The following is a 19823-nucleotide window of genomic DNA, read 5'->3' on the forward strand; positions in this document are numbered from 1 at the left end:
CTCTTTTGATTACTATAGCTTTTTCGTATAGTCTGAAGTCAGGGAGCCTGATTCCTCCAGCTCTGTTTTTCTTTCTCAAGATTACTTTGGTTATTTGGGGTCTTTTGTGTTTCCATACAAATTGTAAATTTTTTTGTTCTAATACCATGATGAATGCTATGGTAATTTGTTATGGATTGCATTGAATCTGTGGATTGTTTTGGGTGGTGTATTCATTTTCACTATATTGATTCTTCCAATCCATGAATATGATATATTTTCCCATCTGTATCCTCTTTGATTTCTTTCATCACTGTTTTATAGTTTTCTGAATATGGGTCTTTTGCTTTCTTAGGTATATTTATTCCTTGATATTTTATTCTTTTTGTTGTGATGGTAAATGGATTCTTTTCTTAATTTCTGTTTCTGATCTTTCATTGTTAGCATATAAGAATGCAAGAGATTTCTGTGCATTAATTTTGTGGCCTGTAACTTTACTAAATTCATTGATTAAATCTAGTAGGGTTTCTGATGGAATCTTTAGGATTTTCTATGTATGGTAATGTGTCACTGCAAACAGTGAGAGTTTTACTTTCTCTTTTCCAATTTGTATTTCTTTTTCTCCTCTGATTGCCACGGTGAGGACTTCCAAAACTATGTTGAGTAGGAGTGGAGAGGGTGAACATCCTTGTCCTGTCCCTGATCTTAGAGGAAATGCTCTCAGTTTTTCACCATTAAGAATGATGCTTGCTGTGGGTTTGTCACAGCAAACAGAGTGTGTGTGCTAAGTTGCTTCAGTCATGTCCAACTCTTTGTGACCCTGTGGACTGTGGCCCACCAGGCTCCTCGTGGGCCACATGGGGATTCTCCAGGCAAGAATACTGGAGTGGATTGCCATGCCCTCCTCCAGGGTATCTTCCCCACATAGGGATTGAACCCAGGTCTCCTGGTCTCCTGCATTGCAGGCAGATTCTTTACCACTAGCACCACCTGGGAAGCCCTGGGCTTGTCATATGTTGCCTTTATTATGTTGTCTTTATTATATAGGTTCCCTATATGCCCATTTTCTGAAGATTGTTTTTAAAATCAGAAATGGGTGTTGAATTTTGTCAAAAGCTTTTTCTGTATCTATTGAGATGATCATATAATTTTTATTCTTTAATTTGTTAATATGGTGTATTATGATTTTGTGTATTTGATTTTGTGTATTTTGAAGAATCCTTGCATTACTGTGATAAATCCCACTTGATCATAGTGTATGATCATTTAAATGTTTGCTGGTATTTTGTTGAGGATTTTTGCATCTTTGTTCGTCAGTGATATTGGTCTATAATTTTCTTTTTTGTGATAGTTCTGTCTGGTTTAGGTATCAGGGTGGTGGTCTCATAGAAGAAATTTGGGAATGTTCTTCCCTCTGCAATTTTTGGGGAAAGTTTTAGAAGGATAGGTTTTAGCTCTTCTTGAAATATTTGATAGAATTCACCTGTGAAGCCATCTGGTTCTGGACTTTTGTTTGTTGGAAGATTTTTCATTTGTTTCAATTGCATTACTTGCGATTGGTCTGTTTATATTTTCTAATTCTTCCTGGTTCAGCCTTGGAAGGTTGTCCCTTTCTAAGAATCTGTCCATTTCTTCCAGTTTGTCCATTTTATAGGCATATGGTTGCTTGAGGTAGTCTCTTGTGATCCTTTGTATTTCTACAGTGTCAGTTGTGATTTCACCTTTTTCATTTCTAATTTTATTGAGTCCTCTCCCTTTTTTTCTTGAGTCCGGCTAAGGTTTATCAATTTTTTTTTCCATAAGAACCAACTCTTACTTTTATTGATGCTGTTGTTTTCTTCATTTCTACTTCATTTATTTCTGCTATGATCTTTATGATTTCATTGCTTTTTATTGACTTTGGGTTTTCTTTGTTCTTTCTCTAGTCAGTTTAGGTGTAAGATTAGATTGTTTATGTGAGAGTTTTCTTGTTTCTTGAGGATTGAATTGCTATAAATTAGAACTGTTTTTGCTGTGTCCCATAGGTTTTTGGTCATTGTTTTTGTTGTCATTCATTTCTATGTATTTTTATTTCCTCTTTAATTTCTGTAGTTATCACTTGGTTATTTAGCAGTGCATTATTTAGCCTCCATGTTTTTGTGTTTTTTATAGTTTTGTTCCTTTGATTAATTTATAATCTCATAGCATTGTGGTCAGAAAAGATGCTTGATACTATTTCAGTCTTATTAAATCTTCTGAGACTTGATTTGTGACCCAAGATGTAGTCTATCCTGGAGAATGTTCCATGGCACTAGAGAAGAAGTGTATTCACCGCTTTCAGGTGGAAAGTCCAAAATTATCAATTAAATCTATCTAGTCTGTTGAGGCAATGGCACCCCACTCCAGTACTCTTGACTGGAAAATCCCATGGATGGAGGAGCCTGGAAGGCTGCAGTCCATGGGGTCACTGAGGGTTGGACACGACTGAGCAACTTCACTTTCACTTTTTACTTTTCTGCATTGGAGAAGGAAATGGCAACCCATTCCAGTTTTATTGCCTGGAGAATCCCAGGGGCAGGGATCCTGGTGGGCTGCCATCTATGGGGTTGCACAGAGTCGGACACGACTGAAGTGACTTAGTAGCAGTCTGTTGAGTCACTTAAAGCTTGTATTTCCTTATTTATTTTGTATGTATGATCTGTCTGTTGGTGTAAGGGTGGTGCTAAAGTCCCTCACTATTATTGTGTTAACTGTTGATGTCTCCTTTTATGCTTATTAGCTTAGCATTTGCCACGTGTATTGAGGTGCTCCTATGTTGGGTGCATAAATATTTGTAATTGTTATATCTTCTTCTTGGTTCGATCCTTGAGGTATGTGTATCCTTGAGGTATGTGTTTTTAATGGAAGGTTAGTAATCTTGGGCTTTTTCCTTTATATTCTTCCTGGGTTTCTCTCCTGAGCAGTGGTCCAACACGTTGGGATGAGGTGAAAGTTGAGGCTGCTGAACCATTCCCTGAGAATCCCAGTTACCTAGCTCCCTGTCCCTGTTCAGTTGTGTGGACTGGGTCTGTGCTGCGCTAAGTCGCTTCAGCCCTGTCTGACTCTTTGCAACCCCATGGACTGGAGCCTGCCAGGCTCCTCCATCCATGGGGATTCTCCAGGCAAGAATACTGGAGTGGGTTGCCATGCCTTCTTCCAGGGGATCTTTCCCACCCAGGGATTGAACCTGTGTCTCTTGCATCTCCTGCATTGGCAAGTGGGTTCTTTACCACTAGTGCCACCTGGGAAGCCTGTGGACTGGGAGCCAGACCCCAAAGCATGGTAAAGTCACAGAGTGGGTCAGAGGCAGGAAGAATGGAGATCACTAGTCCAGTTCCCTCATCATGAAGATGAGAGGACTGAGGTCCATCAGAGGTTAGGAGGTCTCTAGAGTTGCACTCCTCTCTATTTCCTCCCTCTGCATTTTAACAAGCTGAGCAGAAACAGAAGACTCCACAATTAGTGTCTTAGATTGAGCGTCATCTGAAGAGGTAAGGGAAAGAAAACACTGTAACTGTTAATTCCGTTTGATACATTCTTTAGAATTTCCAGGGCTGTAAGCAATCCCCCACCATTATTTAATGTGGCTTCTGTCTTTATCCTTAACCCCAAACCATTAAAAAAAAATATTTAAGACAGCATTGGGTCTTAGTTGCAGCATGTGAGGTCTTCTTGCATCATGCAGGATCTGTTGTTGTGGTGCGCAAGCTCTCTGGTTGCAGTTCACAGGGCTCCAGAGATTGTGGGCTTAGTAATTACAGTATTCAGGCTTAGTTGCTCCATGGCATGTGGGATCTTAGTTCCTTTACCAGGGAATTGAACCTGGTCCCCTGCATTTCAAGGCAGATTCTTAACCACTGGACCACCAGGGAAGTCCTGACCTCAAACCATTTTTAATACTTTCATAGGGTTAAACTAAAACATCTCTATGTTATATATATATAATTGCAAGGGATTTGTTTGAGATCATACCTGAATGGTCTAGTGGTTTTCTCTTCAATTTAAGTCTGAATTTTGCAATAAAGAGTTCATGATCTGAGCCAGAGTCAGCTCCCTGTCTTGTTTTTGCTGACTGTAAGGAGCTTCTCCGTATTTGGCTGCAAAGAATATAATCAATCTGATTTTGGTATTGACCATTTGGTAATGTTCACGTGTAGAATAGTCTCTTGTATTGTTGGAAGAGGGTGTTTGCTGTGACCAGTGCGTTATGCAGGAAGTGAAGAAGAACTAAAGAGCCTCTTGATAAAAGTGAAAGAGGAGAGTGACAAAACTAGCTTAAAATTCAACATTCAGAAAACGAAGATCATGGCCTCTGGTCCCATCACTTCATGGTAAATAAATTGGGAAACAATGGAAACAGTGAGAGACTTTGCTTTTTTGGGCTCCAAAATCACTGCAGATGGTGACTGCAGCCATGAAATTAAAAGATGCTTGTTTCTTGGAAGAAAAGCTATGACCAACCTAGACAGCATATTAAAAAGCAGAGATATTACTTTGCTGACAAAAGTCCATCTAGTCAAAGCTATGGTCTTTCCCTTAGTCATGTGTGGATGTGAGAGTTGGACTATAAAGAAAGCTGAGTGCTGAAGAATTGATGCTTTTGAATTGTGGTGTTGGAGAAGGTTCTTGAGAGTCCCTTGGACTGCAAGGAGATCCAACCAGACCATCCTAAAGGAAATCAGTCCTTAATATTCATTGGAAGGACTGATGCTGAAGCTGAAACTCCAATACTTTGGCCACCTGATGCAAAGAACTGATTTATTTGGAAAAGACCCTGATGCTGGGAAAGACTGAAGGCAGGAGGAGAAGGGGATGACAGAGGATGAGATGATTGGATGTCATCACTGACCTGATGGACATGAGTTTGAGCAAGCTCTGGGAGTTGGTGATGGACAGGGAGGCCTGGTGTGCTGCAGTCCATGGTATCACAAAGAGTTGGACACAACTGAGCAACTGAACTGATGTTGCATGTGTAAATTAATTGAAATAGAACTATATTCAAGTTTTTTCCTCTTAAAGATAAATGATCTGGATAGAATCTTCTCTGAATAGATACTACTGAGAAAGTTTTCTCAACTGTCATCCTGAAGATCATGCACAGAAATTATATCAGTTGGCCTTCTCTGTAATTTCACCTCCAGCTGGAGAATCCTAAATGTGGGAAAGAAAAACAAAGAAATATGTTGAGAAACCATTTTTTTTCCCTTAAGGTGAAATTTACATAAGATAAATGAACCATTTTAAAGAGAACAGTTCAGTGGCATTTTGTACAGTCACAATATTATGCAGCCACCACCTCTAGCTAGTTCCAAAAAGACAAACCATTTTAAAACAATTATTAGAGTAATCTTTTGTGTTTGCTTTGATTTTTCATGTTCCTCCTTTTATGGGAATACTCAAACTAGCTGTCTGACTAGAACTTCAGCAGCAGAGAGGTGATGATAAGGACAGAAAAGGATAGGTTAGGAAACAGTTTGTTTTATTCTTTTGTGAGGGAGCGAGGAGGGCAGGTGATGGGCATGGTCCATCTAAAACAGAGGAGACAGCATAGTGAAAAATTGCTAGAGCCAGCAGGTCAGTTGTAACTTTCCTGTGATCTTGGGCAAATTTTTGAATTTCTGAACCTTGGTTTCTTATAAAAGAGGAGGCAGAACTGCATATGCACATTATGCCAGAGTCAGTTTTGCTAGTTAATCGTTAAGTGAGGGTGAGCATTATGCAATAGTTAAGTCGGTGTAACCGCTGGAAGAAACTGGGTGAAGGGTACGCAGGACTTCTCAGTACTATTTTTGCAACTTCCTCTGAGTCTAGAATTATTTCAAAATAGAAAGCTTAAATTGAAAACATATGACCACCTGAAACTTGTATATGAATGTTCATAGCAGCACCACCATTCATAATAGCCCCAGAGTGGAAACAGTCGAAATGTCCAGCCTCTGCTGAATGGATAAATTAAATGTACATCCACATGATGGAATATAATTCAGTCGTAACAAGCAGTGTAGTACTGATTCATGCTCTAGCATGAAGGAACCTTGAAAACATTTTGCTCGGTTCAGTGAAGGAGATCAGTCACAAAAGATCACATATTTGTATGACTGCATTTTCTGTACATGACTACCATTTCCAGGTGGTGCAGTGGTTAAGTAATCCACCTGCCAGTACAGAAGATGCAAAGAGATGAGGGTTTGATCCCTGGATTGGGAAGATCCCCTGAATAGGAAATGGCAACCCATTCCAGTATTCTTGCCTGGAAAATTCCATGGACAGAGGAGCCTGACAGGCTACAGTCCATGGGGTTGCAAAGAGTTGGACATGACTGAGCTCAAGACATGTCAACATGTCTACTGTACAGGAAATGGCCAGGATAAACAAATCAATTGTAGATAGAAAGTAGATTAGTTGAGCCACTGACGAGGGTGAGTGACCCCTACCGGCTATGGGGTGTCTTTGTGGGGAGGTGAAAATGCTCTGGGTTGGATAATAGTTGTGGCACAGCTTTGTGAATATGCTAAAAACCTGCTGAATTTTATTATCGAAAAGGGTGAGTTTTGTGGCATGCGAATTATATTTCAATTTAAAAAAGTTTTAAAAAGGGGGGATGGTTGAGGTCCTCTAGATTCCTGTCCAGCTGCTTTGTTCAGAGGGCACAGTGAGGCCCCAATTAGAACAAATGTTTAGGAATAACACCCTCTAGTTCTCTTGCCGTATTTGCCCTGTGTTGTCACTGCTGATTTCTCAGGACTCAAGTTCCTCATTATTCTTCAAAGCACAGCGTGTGCAGGGTGGCTATGTGTATATATATATATTTTTTTTTTTCATAAATGTCAGTAATTGAAGATATTTTAAGGGGATTACATCACAAAGAAGCAGTACTTAGAATGTGCCCATGTAATGAGGTCCTGACCCTTCCTGGCTGTCTGTGGAGCTCCTTAGCACTCGCTTGAACCCTGGCCCTGAGGGCTGTTCCCTTTTCCTCAGTGGGAGTGCCTCCTTCCATAGCCAGAGCAGTGGCTGAATTACAGAATCTTAGCCCTCACTTAAAATCATGAGCCAGCTCTCCACTCCCAACCATCACCATCACATTCTGCAACCATGCCAGATTCTGCAAAGAGTGCCTGAGTCCTGCACAGGTGGTTATAGAATAATTCAATATAAATATCTCACTTAATGGAAGCACTGTGTTAAGTCAGTTGCTTGTTAGATGGATGGGGCATTTGTGAAAGTTGCCTAGTTGCTCAGTCAGGCAGAATGAATTATGTCAGCATCAGCAGAGCTGGGTTAGATTGGCGGTCAGCCAGGACAGGAGCATGGCCTTTGACAGCTTAAGATGTCAGCAGTGTATTTATTTAAAAAAAAACAAAACAAAAAACAAAAAAACAAGCTCTATAAGAAATATCAGTGTCTGCTTCACTACTCTGGACATCTTCCAGTCTCACAGTATCTTTACATGGCAGCGTTTTCAGCCAGGAGGAAGACTTGAGACTGAGGGGAGGTTGATATTCTGCTTCAACAAAGTGAACCATACATGGCAAAGAGAAACATAAGTGTGTTTTATAGCAGCTACTGTGGTCAGATGTTGGATAGAGAGAGATACAGAAACCATGGTATACATGCTAGGGGTAATGGCTCCATGCAACACAGATCAGCAACATTCCAGACCTCAGTAAGGGGGTTCCCTGGTGCACTAGTGGTAAAGAATCTGCCTACCAATGCTGGAGGTGCAGGAGATGTGGGTTCAGTCCCTGGATAGGGAAGATCCCCTGGAGGAGGAAATGGCAACCCACTCCAGTATTCTTGCCTGGAAAATTCCGTGGATAGAGAAGTCTGGTGGACTACATCCATGGGGTCACAAAGAGTTGGACTTGACTGAGAGACTGAGCACGCACACAGACCTCAGTGATTTCCTTACTTCATAAAAGGGCATACTGAGACCCAAGAGGTTCCATCACAAGACCCGGGTCCCAGAGATGCTGACTGAGGGGCCAGAGCTCACAGTGAGCGGTCCATTGCACAGGGTTTTAGAATCTTCAGGCTTGCAAGTGACGCTCTTCCTAAGAGTGATCTGAACTCAGCAGATGTTTATTATATCCCATATCTAAAGATGTGTGGGTTCAGGTCCACAGATTGGTGGATCCGGCTCATAGGGCAGCCACATATGGCTGCACAGACTGGATTGCACAAACCCGGGGGTGCCGACGTGCACATGTAGTTGTCTGGATGGTACCTTTGTATTTGGACTGTGTACCACCTTACATCTGTGTGGACTGGCTCTGGTTCCAGGATTGAATTTGTGGCTCAGTGATGTCAGGGCAGCTTCTTGGTGGTTCTCTCTATCTTTTTATCTCAGGTTTGAGATTACTACGGCTGCTCTAGCCTTGTCATCATGTGTCAGTATCTAAGAGAAAAAAAGGGATAGCTAAAATGAAAGTGTTCTGTTCAAACCATTCTCTTCCTAAGGGTAAAGGGTTTCCCAGAACATCCAGCAGATTTCCCTAATATCTGATTGCCCAGGGATGGGTCACATGGCCACATCTAAACCAACCTTGGCACAAGAATATACTCACCACTGTTAGGCTTGTGAAAGCAAGGTTCTGCCAGCAGGCACAGGGGTAATGGGAAGATGACAAGTGGGATCTGCCAAAGATTGTTACATTAAAGATGGAATGATACATTTTAATGTATATGATGCTGCTGAAGGGACAAATGAATATTGTAAACCATTCAGAAAGGACAGATCATAGATCACTGGAAGTGGACAGTTCAAATTTACTTCCCTTATATTGATGGCTGATGTTTCACTGCATAAGTTAGTAACTTTTCTGGATTTGCCTGACTGAAAAATATGTCTTTTACCTACAGGAAGTGTAAGCTCTTACCATTACTATCTCAGCAGTTTTCTAGATTTTTCATTAACAGGTTCAGGAAGTCCAGAATTATTTTGTTTTCTGGGTAAGCATTTTGAGGCATATGGATTTCTCTGTTTCCAGGATAGAGGAAGGAAGAACAGATATCTGTTTCTCCAGATACAAAGTCACGCTTAAAATGACAACCAAAGCAGTTTCTAAAATGTACAACTTGTGAATCAGGAAATTTCAGATTAGAGGATGCAGAAATATAAATGATACTATTCTTGCCCTTTAGGGATTCACAGTTCACTGCAGCTGTTTGCATGGTGTGCTCAGTCGTGTCCAACTCTGCAGCCCCAAGGACTGCAGCCCGCCAGGCTTCTCTGGCCATGGAATTCTCCAGGCAAGAATACTGGAGAGTGCATTGCCATTTCTTCCTCCAGAATCTTCCTGACCCAGGGATTGACCCACCATCTCTGGCATCTCCTGCATTGGCAGGTGGATTTTTTAACTACTCACACAACCTGGGAAGCCTGTGTTAATTAAATAGCATAAGGTTAATAGAGTCACCCAAAGGTCACTGTAAATTATTGATTCATGCCACGGAAACAAGGGAGGCCAGGAGCCCAGGCCAGGGGATGAAGCCATGGAGAGGGCGAATCACTCCTTTGATAACATAAGGGTACCTTCTGGGGAGAGAGGGAAACAGGGAGTAACAAGGTGTGTGGTTCAGGCTGTATCTGTTCCATTGTGCATTTCCTAGCGTCACAGGGGCATTGTAAGTCACCGCTGCAGAGAAGATGTTATTGCCAAAGAGTAAGTCTTAGGCACATCCCTAATGAAGTTTCTAGTGTTATATTTAATATGATATTACAAAAAAAAAAAAGTGTGGATCTTTGCCGTATCCCTTGCTAGGAGGAAAAGGAAAATTCCATTGATAAGGTTTGCTTTTAAAGACATCAGTAAACTATTCCCATGGTGAAGGACCTTCCCCCATTCTACCTGCCCTCTGCAAAGCTAACAGAGAAGAAAACAGTGAAATTTCTAAAATGTGTGACCTTGGCAGTATAAAGCGTCTTTGGAACTGGAGTTCTCTTGGGCGAGGCAGTGTCCATATGATTTGTTTCCATTTTTCCCAAGTGGGAGGAGGCTGAGATGATTGGGTAGAAGAAATGACTGGGGAGGGGAGTGGCCTGCAGCCTTCTTTGAAGGAAAGAGGGTTGGTCTAGATGCCATAAATTATAGATATTCTTCCTTCACCTCCACACAGGTAACCTCATAGGAATGGAATGGTTATTCCGATCCTGTCCATTCCTAGCCACTCCCTCCGCGGTGCCCAGCCTTGCTTAGTGTTCTGATGGGAAGGTGAAGCCAGTGTCTGGAGTTTCAGCATCTCACTTGCATTACTGGCCCTGAGGTTACGGAAGGAAAAGCCATGCAAGCTGTGTGTGTAGGAGCTGCTCCCTGCCATGGAGCCCTCATGGGCTAGATCTGCTGGGGAAGATGGCCACAGACCCAGAGAGGACAGGGTCGACCAGGGAGCAATCCCGTCTTCTCCAGGCCACCTAGCTGCAGAGCACTGTGAACAGAGTGGTTTCCTGGGATTGGGGTTTATGTCAAATGTGTATATTAGAGCAACTAGAAATGTTATTTTAATAGTTGAAGGCAAGCAGATTTAGAAAAGAAACACGTCTAGAAAGTTTAAGGTGTAAAACCATCAAATACAAATAGATGAACTAAACAAATTCTAAATTAAAAAGGTACATTTACATGTATAGGAATGTGTATCTTTCTCTTCTTAACCCAACAGGGCCAATGCCTGGCTCCTTTCAGTAGTTCCTGTACTGCTGTGTTCTCTGTGTTTAAGAATTCTACAGTGTTTATGCAACTTTGCTACTTACTAGTTTCCTAAAGCCCTTAGGATCTGGAGTTCATCTGGTCTGCTGATTTCAGAGAAGCAGTTTTTTCCTCATAGTTCCACGTCATGAGGGCCCTGCAAGGACAATCTCAACAGCCTTACCCTCTGTAGTTTTGTCCCTTGGAGAAAAGGACATTCTCTTTTGTCATTTCTCTAGGCCTAGCCAAGTGGTGGTGAGAGCTTGGAGCTGGATGGGCCAGGCCATGGTTTTTTGTTTGTCAGTTTGTTTTTAATTAGTTTTTATTGGAGTGTAGTTGATTTACAATGTTGTTAGTTTCAGGTGTTCAGCAGCGTGAATCAGTTCTACATATATCCTCTGTTTTTAGATTCTGTTCCCATATAGGCCATTGAAGAGTGTTGAGTAGAGTTCCCTGTGCTATACGGTAGGCCCTTGTTGCTTATACATTGTTGCTGTTCAGTCTCTAAGTCATGTCTGACTCTCCTGCTCCCAATATTTCCCCCTTCTTTCCATAGTTTGTTTTCTGCATCTATGGCTCTATTTCTGTTTTGTAAATAGGTTCATTTGTACCATTTCTTTAGATTCCATATATATGAGCTATCATCTGGTATTTGTCTTATACTGACTTACTTCACTCAGTAGGCAATCTCTAGGTCCATCCATGTTGCCACAAATGGAATTATTTCCTTTTTTCTTTTTTTTGGTTGACTAAAATTACATTGTATATATGCATCATATTGTCTTTATCCATTTCGTTGTTGATGGACATTTAGGTTGCTTCCATATCCTGGCTCTTATAAACAGCGCTGCAGTGAACATTGAGGTGCATGTATCTTTTCAAATTATGGTTTTCTCTATATATATGCCCCAAAGTGGGGTTGCTGAACCATAACGGTAGCTCTATTTTTAGTTTTTTAAGAAACCTCCATACTGTTCTCCATAGTGTGTGCCAATTTATATGCCCACCAACAGAGTAAGAGGGTTCCCTTTTGTCCATATCCTCTCCAGCATTCATTGTAGATATTTTGATGATGGCCATTGTGGCTGGTGTGAGGCGATACCTCACTGTAGCTCTGACCTTTCTCTACTAATTAGTGATCTTTAGTATCGTCTCCTGTGCCTGTTTGCCTTCTGTATGTCTTCTTTGGAGAAATGTCTATTTAAGTCTTTTGCCCATTGTTTGGGTTTTTGTTTGTTTGTTTGTTTTTTGATATTGGGCTGCATGAACTGTTTGTATATTTTGGAGATTAATCCTTGTCTTTTTGTTTTCTTCATGGTTTCTTTGCTGCACAGAAACTTTTGATTTTAATTAGGTCCTGTTTGTGTGTTTTTGTTTACATTACTTTAGGAGGTGGATCAAAAAAGATATTGCTGTGATTTATGTCAAAGAGTGCTTTGCCTATGTTTTCCTCTAAAAATTTTATAGTACTGGGTCTTACAATTAGGTCTTTAATCCATTTTGAATTTATTTTTATGTATGGTGTTAGGAAATGTTCTAATTTCATTATTTTATGTGTAGCTGTCCTGTTTTCTCTATACCATTTATTTCTTCTTTGTAATAGATTAGCTGACTATAGGTGCGTGGGTTTATCTCTGGGCCTTCTATACTGTTTCATAGGCCTATATTTCTGTTTTTGTGCCAATACCATACTGTTTTGGTTTTTTGGTTACTGTAGCTTTTTAGTATAGTCTGAAGTCAGGGAGCCTTATTTCTGCAGCTCCTATTTTTCTTTCTCAATATTGCTTTGGATATCTTGAGAAAAAAGAATGAAACTGGAGTAATCAACCTCCACATGAAAAGCACGTGAAAAGATGCTCAACATCACTCATTATTAGAGAAATGCAAATAAAAACCACAGTGTGTTATCATCTCATGCTGGTCAGAATGGCCTTCATCAAAAAGTCTACAAACAATAAATGCTGGAGAGGATGTGGAGAAAAGGGAACATTCTTACACTGTTGGTGGGAATGCAAACTGGTACAGCTACTGTGGAAAACAGTGTGGAGATTCCTTAAAAAGCTGAGAACAGAACTGCCACATGACCCAGCAAACCCACCCCTGGACATATACCCCGGGGAAACCAGAATTGAAAGAGACACATGTACTCCAATGTTCATTGCAGTACTGTTTACTGTAGCTGGCACATGGAAGCAACCTAGATGTCCATTGGCAGATGAGTGGATAAGGAAGTTGTGGTGCATATACACCATGGAGTATTACTCAGCTGTAAGAAGGAATGCATTTAAGTCAGTTCTAATAAGGTGGATGAAACTGGAGCCTATTATACAGAGTGAAGTAAGTTAGAAAGAGAAAAACAAATACTGTATATTAATGCATATATATGGAATTTAGAAAGATGATGATCCTACATGCAGGGCAGCAAAAGAGACACAGATGTGAAGAACAGACTTTTGGACTCTGTGGGAGAAGGTGAGAGTGGGATGACCTGAGAGAATAGCATTGAAACATGTATATTAACATATGTAAAATAGATGACCAGGGCAAGTTTGATGCATGAAGCAGGGCACCCAAAGCCAGTGCTCTGGGACAACCCAGAGGGATAGGGTAAGGAGGGAGGTGGGAGGGGAGTTCAGGATAGCGGCCACATGTATATCCATGGCTGATTCATGTTGATGTGGCAAAAACCATCAAAATATTGTAATTACCCTCCAATTAAATATATATTTTAAAAAAGATTGCTTTGGCTATTTAGGGTCTTTTGTGTTTCCATACAAATTGTAAAACATTTTTGTTCTAATTCTGTGAAAAATGCTATTGGTAATTTGATAGGGACTGCATTGAATCTGTAGATTACTTTGGGTAGGCGGTATAGTCATTTTCACAATATTGATTCTTCCAATCCAAGAACATGGCATATCCATCTGTGTGTGTCATCTTTGGTTTCCTTCATCAGAATCTTGTAGTTTTCTGGGCACAGGTCTTGATTTCTTTAGGTAGGTTTATTCCTAGGTAATGTATTCTTTTTGATGTGATGGTAAATGGGATTTTTTTCCCTTAATTTCTCTTTTCTGTTCTTTCATTGTTAGTGTATAGAACTGCAAGAGATTTCTGCATGGTAATTTTGTATCTTTCAACTTGATCAGATTCATTAATGAGCTCTAGTAGTTTTTTGGTAGCATCTTTAGAATGTCCTATGTATAGTATCATGTCATCTGCAAGCAGTGATAGTTTTACTTCTTTTTCAATTTACATTCCTTTTATTTCTTTTTCTTCTCTGATTTCTGTGGCTAGGACTTCCAAAGCTATATTAATAGCTTTGTGTGGACATTCTTTTCTTGTTCCTGATCCTAGAGGAAGTGCTTTCAGCTTTTTCTTTCTACCATTGAGAATGATGTTTGCTGTGGGTTTGTCGTATATGGCCTTTATTATGTTGAAGGTTAGGTCCTGTTGGCTGAGAGCTGAACAGTAGATAATCCACTGGCTGAGGCTAATTCCTGCCAGCAACAGGAAGTTCCACCACATGTCCTACTTTAAAGCTCTTTGGCAGGAATACAGAGTAAACTTTTCATTTGTATACTGGCTAAGCTTTAAGGACCAGTACCTGTTTGGGGAACTGAAGTGAGCATGGGCGGGTACAAAGAAGTCGCACTTTGCCCACCAGATTCTGTACTGTCTGTCTCCACACTTATAATGCATAGCCATAATTCAAAGCTGGCATCTCAGGGGAATGGGTAACACTGATGGAAAATACATACACATCTAGTATAGAACACACTTGTATCAATATTAACATGGAGAATCTTATGTTGAGGCATATTTTTTGTAGTCCAGAGGCCTGGACTTAATCCTAATTCTACCTCTTTGGAGTATGACTTTGAAATGTTACCTAAACACTTTTTTTAATATCTTTTCTTCTGTAAAATGGAAATATCAGTCTTACTTATCTCCATGGGTGGTTATGAGAAGCATAATGAAGGGATGTATATGAACTGATAAGCATTAATAGTTGCTAACAATGATATAGTTCCTATGGAACATGATTTCTTGAGTCTTACTATATCCCCAGACCTGTGAGTTACAATTGATTCTTTTTCTGGGTTCCTCAGAGTATGAACAGGTTGTTGGAATCAGCCAGTTTTGTAAAAGATGTCTCAAGCTCTTACTTGTCTATTTGTTCAACAGTGTGCCATGTAAGAAGTGTGTGGTGGTTGGTAATGGAGGAATTTTGAAGAATAAGACATTAGGAGAAAAAATTGACTCCTATGATGTAATAATAAGGTAAATATATTTTCTATTTGCTAACATGGAACTGTTTTAAAAGAACCATTTTTAAAAGGAAGTGGAGTTGCTTTAGTATGCTTAAGTACAGTGCATATTACTCAAGTTGTTGGCTGGAGTAGACTTAGATTTCAGGTCATTCATTTAGCAAATATTTATGAAATCCCCTGAACATTCTGGGCACAGGTCTAGCCCCAGGGGGCTATTGCAGTGAATAAGAATAATGTTCTTCCTCCCTGTGAAGCTTACATTTTAATGGGAAGAAGAAAACAGTAATTAAGAAAAGAAATATAATAAATGTCATGTAAACAATCAAAACAGTTAAATCATCAAGAATGAATGAATGGCTGGTTTTGAATGGATGGCAATGCTGAGGCAGAGATATCTTAAACTAGACCTAAGTGGCCATATGAAGACTAGGGAAGAGCAATACAGGCAGAGAAAATGTTAACTCAAGGTCCTCCAGAAGGCATGACGCTGGGTTTGAGAGCAGCAAAAAGAAAACCAGTGAGGTTGGAGGGCAGCAGACTGGGGAGAGGGGTGCAATCGGCAGCTGAAGATGTAGTTAAGGAGTAGGCTTTGTAGCATTTTGTCAACTCGGATTTGGGCTTGTGTTTAAGTATAACAGAAAAGTTTGGAAAATCATTCAGCAAGAATGCAACCCTATCTGGTTATGTCTTTTTTTTTTTTTTTTAATTGTATTTATTTATGACTGCACTGGGTCCTTGTTGCTGCACGCAGGCTTTTTCTAGTTGCAGCGAGCAGGGCCTACTCTCTAGTTGCGCTGCATGGGTTTCTCATTGAGATGGCTTCTCTTGTTGTGGAGCACAGGCTCTAAAATGTGCAGGTTCAGCAGCTGGGACGCACGGGCTTAGTTGCCTCAGGGCATGTGGGATCTTCCAGAGCAGGGATCAAACCTGTGTCCACTGCATTGGCAGGCCGATTCTTAACCACTGGACCACCAGGGAAGCCCTGGTTTTGTCTTTAGAATACCCTGAAGGTGGCATGGAGAATAAAACATGAAGGACAAAGGTGAACATGAAAAGACCAGTTAGGTTGCTGCATTTGGATAGAGAATGGTGGCTTGCAATAGGATTGTCATGGCGGGGACAGAGCAAAGGACTAGATTGAGGCATGTATTAGAGTTACAGTTATCAGGGTTTGCTTTTTATTGAATGTGAGCAGAGATGGGAATAAAGGAATGCAGGATACTCCCAGGTTTTCAGCTTAATAGACTAGCTGGATAGTGGTACCATTCATTGAACTGGGGAAGACTAGGGTAGGAACAGGTTTAGGGGAGAATCAAGATTTTGGTATGAACATACCACGTTTGAGATGCTTATTAGATTTATAGTATATACATCAAGTAGGCAGTTAGATAAAGAGGTTAAATCTTATAAGTAGTATGTAAACCATGGACTGGGTGAGATTTCCCAGGAGCAGACAAAGAGGGCTCAGGACTGAGCTTTGAAGTACTCAAAGGCTGTGAAAGGAATAAAGGAGCTGGAGAGGCTCTGCCACTGAAGTAGGAAGAAAGTCAGGAAAAGATGGTCATAAATGCCAAGCTAGGTGATCATAAATGCCAGCCAGCCAAAGAGGGCTCAGGACTGAGCTTTGAAGTACTCAAAGGTTGTGAAAGGAATAAAGGAGCTGGAGAGGCTCTGCCACTGAAGTAGGAAGAAAGTCAGGAAAAGATGGTCATAAATGCCAAGCTAGGTGATCATAAATGCCAGCCAGCCAAAGAGGGCTCAGAACTGAGCTTTGAAGTACTCAAAACTTAAAGGTTGCAAAAGGAGTAAAGGAGCTGGAGAAGATTTGCCACTGAAGTAGGAAGAAAGTCAGGAAAAGGTGGTCATAAACACCAAGCCAGCACGGTGTTTTAAGACAGGGAGGTTTCAACCATGACAGATGCTGGTGAGAGGTCCTGTAAGATGAGGACAGAGTTCACATTGGACTGCCAAGTTGAAGCTCACTGATACTCTTGACAGAAGACTTGGAGGCGTGGTGCTGGGCAGAAGCCCAAGTGGAGTGGTTTGAGGGAATGACAGGTGAGAAAGCAGAGAAACTAGTAAACTAGTATAAACAACTCTTTGGAGAAATTTCACTGTGGGGTTGAGACATAAGATGGTCACTGGAGATAATTCCGGACTCTTAAAGGAGATTTTCTGTTTTGTTTCCTTTTATAGATAGGAGATTCTAAAACATTAGTAAACTGATGGAAATGAATAAAGAGATAGGCATGGTAATGAGAGAGGGCATGGGTCCCAGAGCACAGGGTGGTTATCTCTGCAGTGGAAGGGAGAGTTGGGGTTGTGGTCACAGCTACCGAGAGTCCATAGACCTAGTGGTGTGGTAATGAGAACATTTCCGTCTCTGTTTTCTTGTAGTAAAGGTTGAAGTAAGGTCATTAAGTGTGTATGTGTTGGGAATGGCTATGAACAGTCTTCTGAAGAGTGGGAAAACTTCCTGCTGGGCAATGCATTAGGATGACCTGGCAGTACTTGGGCGTTTTGCTGGGTTACAAGTTGCCGAGGGTTTCTGCATAGTATGGTCACCTCATTTTCTGGTGGTTATCCATTTTGAGGAAGCTGTGAAGATTTATCCACAAAACTATGTTCAAGGACTCACAGAATTATTTGTAACTGTGTAAAATCTGGTTGCCTAAAACCACATCAGGCCCTTGTGGGAAAATGCCATTGGCAGGACATTATGAAAGTCATTTCAGGTGTTATTAAGGCTGCTTTATATTACATAGTGCCATAGGGTCAAACAGTATTTGTCTCCTATGTGACATTATTTTGGCAACAAAGCATTCCTTTTCATACCACACCTTCATGATGTGTGCATAAATAGTGCATGTCTAACCTTGGCTTATTTTGAACATCTGCAAATTCAACACTGGATCATTTGTGGTTCTTTCATTCACCACAGCAATAGTTACTTTTGGTTATGCTTAGGTATAAATAGAGCAGTTTTATTGTTCCTTTACTTCAGAGCACATCAATTTTGATGGGTCTTCCAGTCACCTTCACTGTGACTCTTGCCTGTTATCACTTAGGCACACATCCATGTGCTCCATGATGGCGTAACCCTGGGCACGTAACTTTATCTCTATGGATGTCAGGGCCCTTATCTACAAACACAAGGGGTTTTATTGAGATGTCCTCCAAGGTCTGTTTTGAGTACTCTGGGGTTTTATGTTCCCATTTGTTTCATTTTGTCTTCAGTTTTTCTGGAGGTAAGAATGAACTATTGGTGGCCCCACAGTTAATTTTCAAACACAAATGAATGTTTCTGCCTTTGATCAAGCAGCTGTTTCAGGAAGGGGAATTATTTCCTTGGCTGTGAAAGACTTGGTGGATTGCCACGTGGCTTTAGAGCCCAGCTACGTGGCTGACGATGTTTGCCTGGCTCTGAAATCTGAGAACTGTGATGGAAATGACCCTGACTGCTCTTGGTCTACATGTCTTGTGTGTTTACTACCCACAGAATGAATAATGGTCCCGTTTTAGGACATGAAGAGGAAGTTGGGAGAAGAACTACCTTCCGACTTTTTTATCCAGAATCTGTTTTTTCAGATCCTAATCACAATGACCCTAATACTACGGTGATTCTCACTGCTTTTAAGCCGCTTGATTTAAAGTGGCTGTGGGACTTGTTGACAGGTGGAAAAATAGTAAGTTGGCAAAATTGATCTGTCTTCTGATTTCCTTCATTTTTTAATATTAAAAAAAAAGACAACAAGAAGTTATATTTTCTATATTCTTACTTTATTTCAGAGCCCTAATGGTTTTTGGAAGGAGCCAGCCTTAAATCTGATCTATAAACCTTATCAAATCAGAATATTAGATCCTTACATCACCAGAATGGCAGCTTACGAACTGCTTCATTTCCCGAAAGTATTTCCCAAAAATCAGGTATGTATTTTCCTTCACACAGTTTCAAACTAAAGACATTACTGCGGTGGAATAGAGGGTCCCTGGGAGTCTTAGAAACTGGGTGAGAACCACGACTCATGAGGTGACTTCTGAGGGCCACATCTGAGTTAGTGAGATTAGGTTATCTGTGGATTTTATCTGTATGTTGTTCAGGTTGCAAGGAAAACAGCCTTTTAAGTGTAGTGTTTTTCCTGCCCTTGCAGGGCCCTTCTGGGGTCTCCTTTTAGATGTCCAAGTGGCCCACCTCTCATTGCCTCCTCTTCACTGCTCTGCAGGGAGGAGAGTATTGATGGGGGAAGGGGGAGGGGGTGTGTAGCGCTGATGGCCAGGCTGTGTGCAGACAGCAGGATTCTTTAATTCTTTTTAATTACAAGGAATCTCATTGACTTTGACTCTTGTAGCCCTGTTTGTCTACATTCCCTAGGAAAAAAGTAGTTTAGATCCATACAGTGACAGGCTGTATTTTTCATTTGAAGCTTGAGTAAATGTGTAATGTGATATCTCAGCTGAAAGGCTTTCCTTTTTGTAATTGGGGGAAATCCAAAGAAATAAACTTGTATTTTGTTCTTTTTCATTAGCACAATAAAAATTTTTGAAATATTACATGCTTAAACAGCTTTTACAAAGGAATATTTTTTAAAAAAGGAAATCATCCTTTTTTTCTCTGTATAATTCAGATTATCTCACAAGCTCTTTTGCATTTTTTATATCCTTCTAGATTCTTGTCTGTGCATTTACAAACACAAATACTTTTTTTTAAGTTAATTTTATTGGATATAGTTGTTTTATAATGTTGTGTTAGTTTCTGCTGTACAGCAAAGTGAATCACTTATACATATGCCTATATCCCTTTCTTAGACTTCCTTCTCATTTAGGTCACCACAGAGCACTGAGCAGAGTTCCCTTGCTGTACAGTAGGTTC

General features: G+C 40.6%; 1 protein-coding gene across 16 annotated transcripts in view; it reads left to right on the forward strand.

The window, feature by feature from the left end:
* Positions 1–19823, forward strand: part of ST3GAL6 (ST3 beta-galactoside alpha-2,3-sialyltransferase 6) — an 87629-nt gene that overhangs the window by 60432 nt on the left and 7374 nt on the right. For 15 of the 16 annotated variants that reach the window (XM_006047798.4, XM_025282518.3, XM_025282514.3 and 12 more), the window contains 3 exons: positions 14868–14963; positions 18453–18639; positions 18743–18880. In XM_006047798.4, the coding sequence (XP_006047860.1) occupies positions 14868–14963; positions 18453–18639; positions 18743–18880 (421 nt within the window). The remainder of the gene's footprint in view (positions 1–14867; positions 14964–18452; positions 18640–18742; positions 18881–19823) is intronic. The other variant, XM_025282516.3, reaches the window with a different exon arrangement.

This window comes from Bubalus bubalis, chromosome 1 (genome assembly GCF_019923935.1).
Source record: "Bubalus bubalis isolate 160015118507 breed Murrah chromosome 1, NDDB_SH_1, whole genome shotgun sequence".
NCBI classification, from domain to species: Eukaryota; Metazoa; Chordata; class Mammalia; order Artiodactyla; family Bovidae; genus Bubalus; species Bubalus bubalis.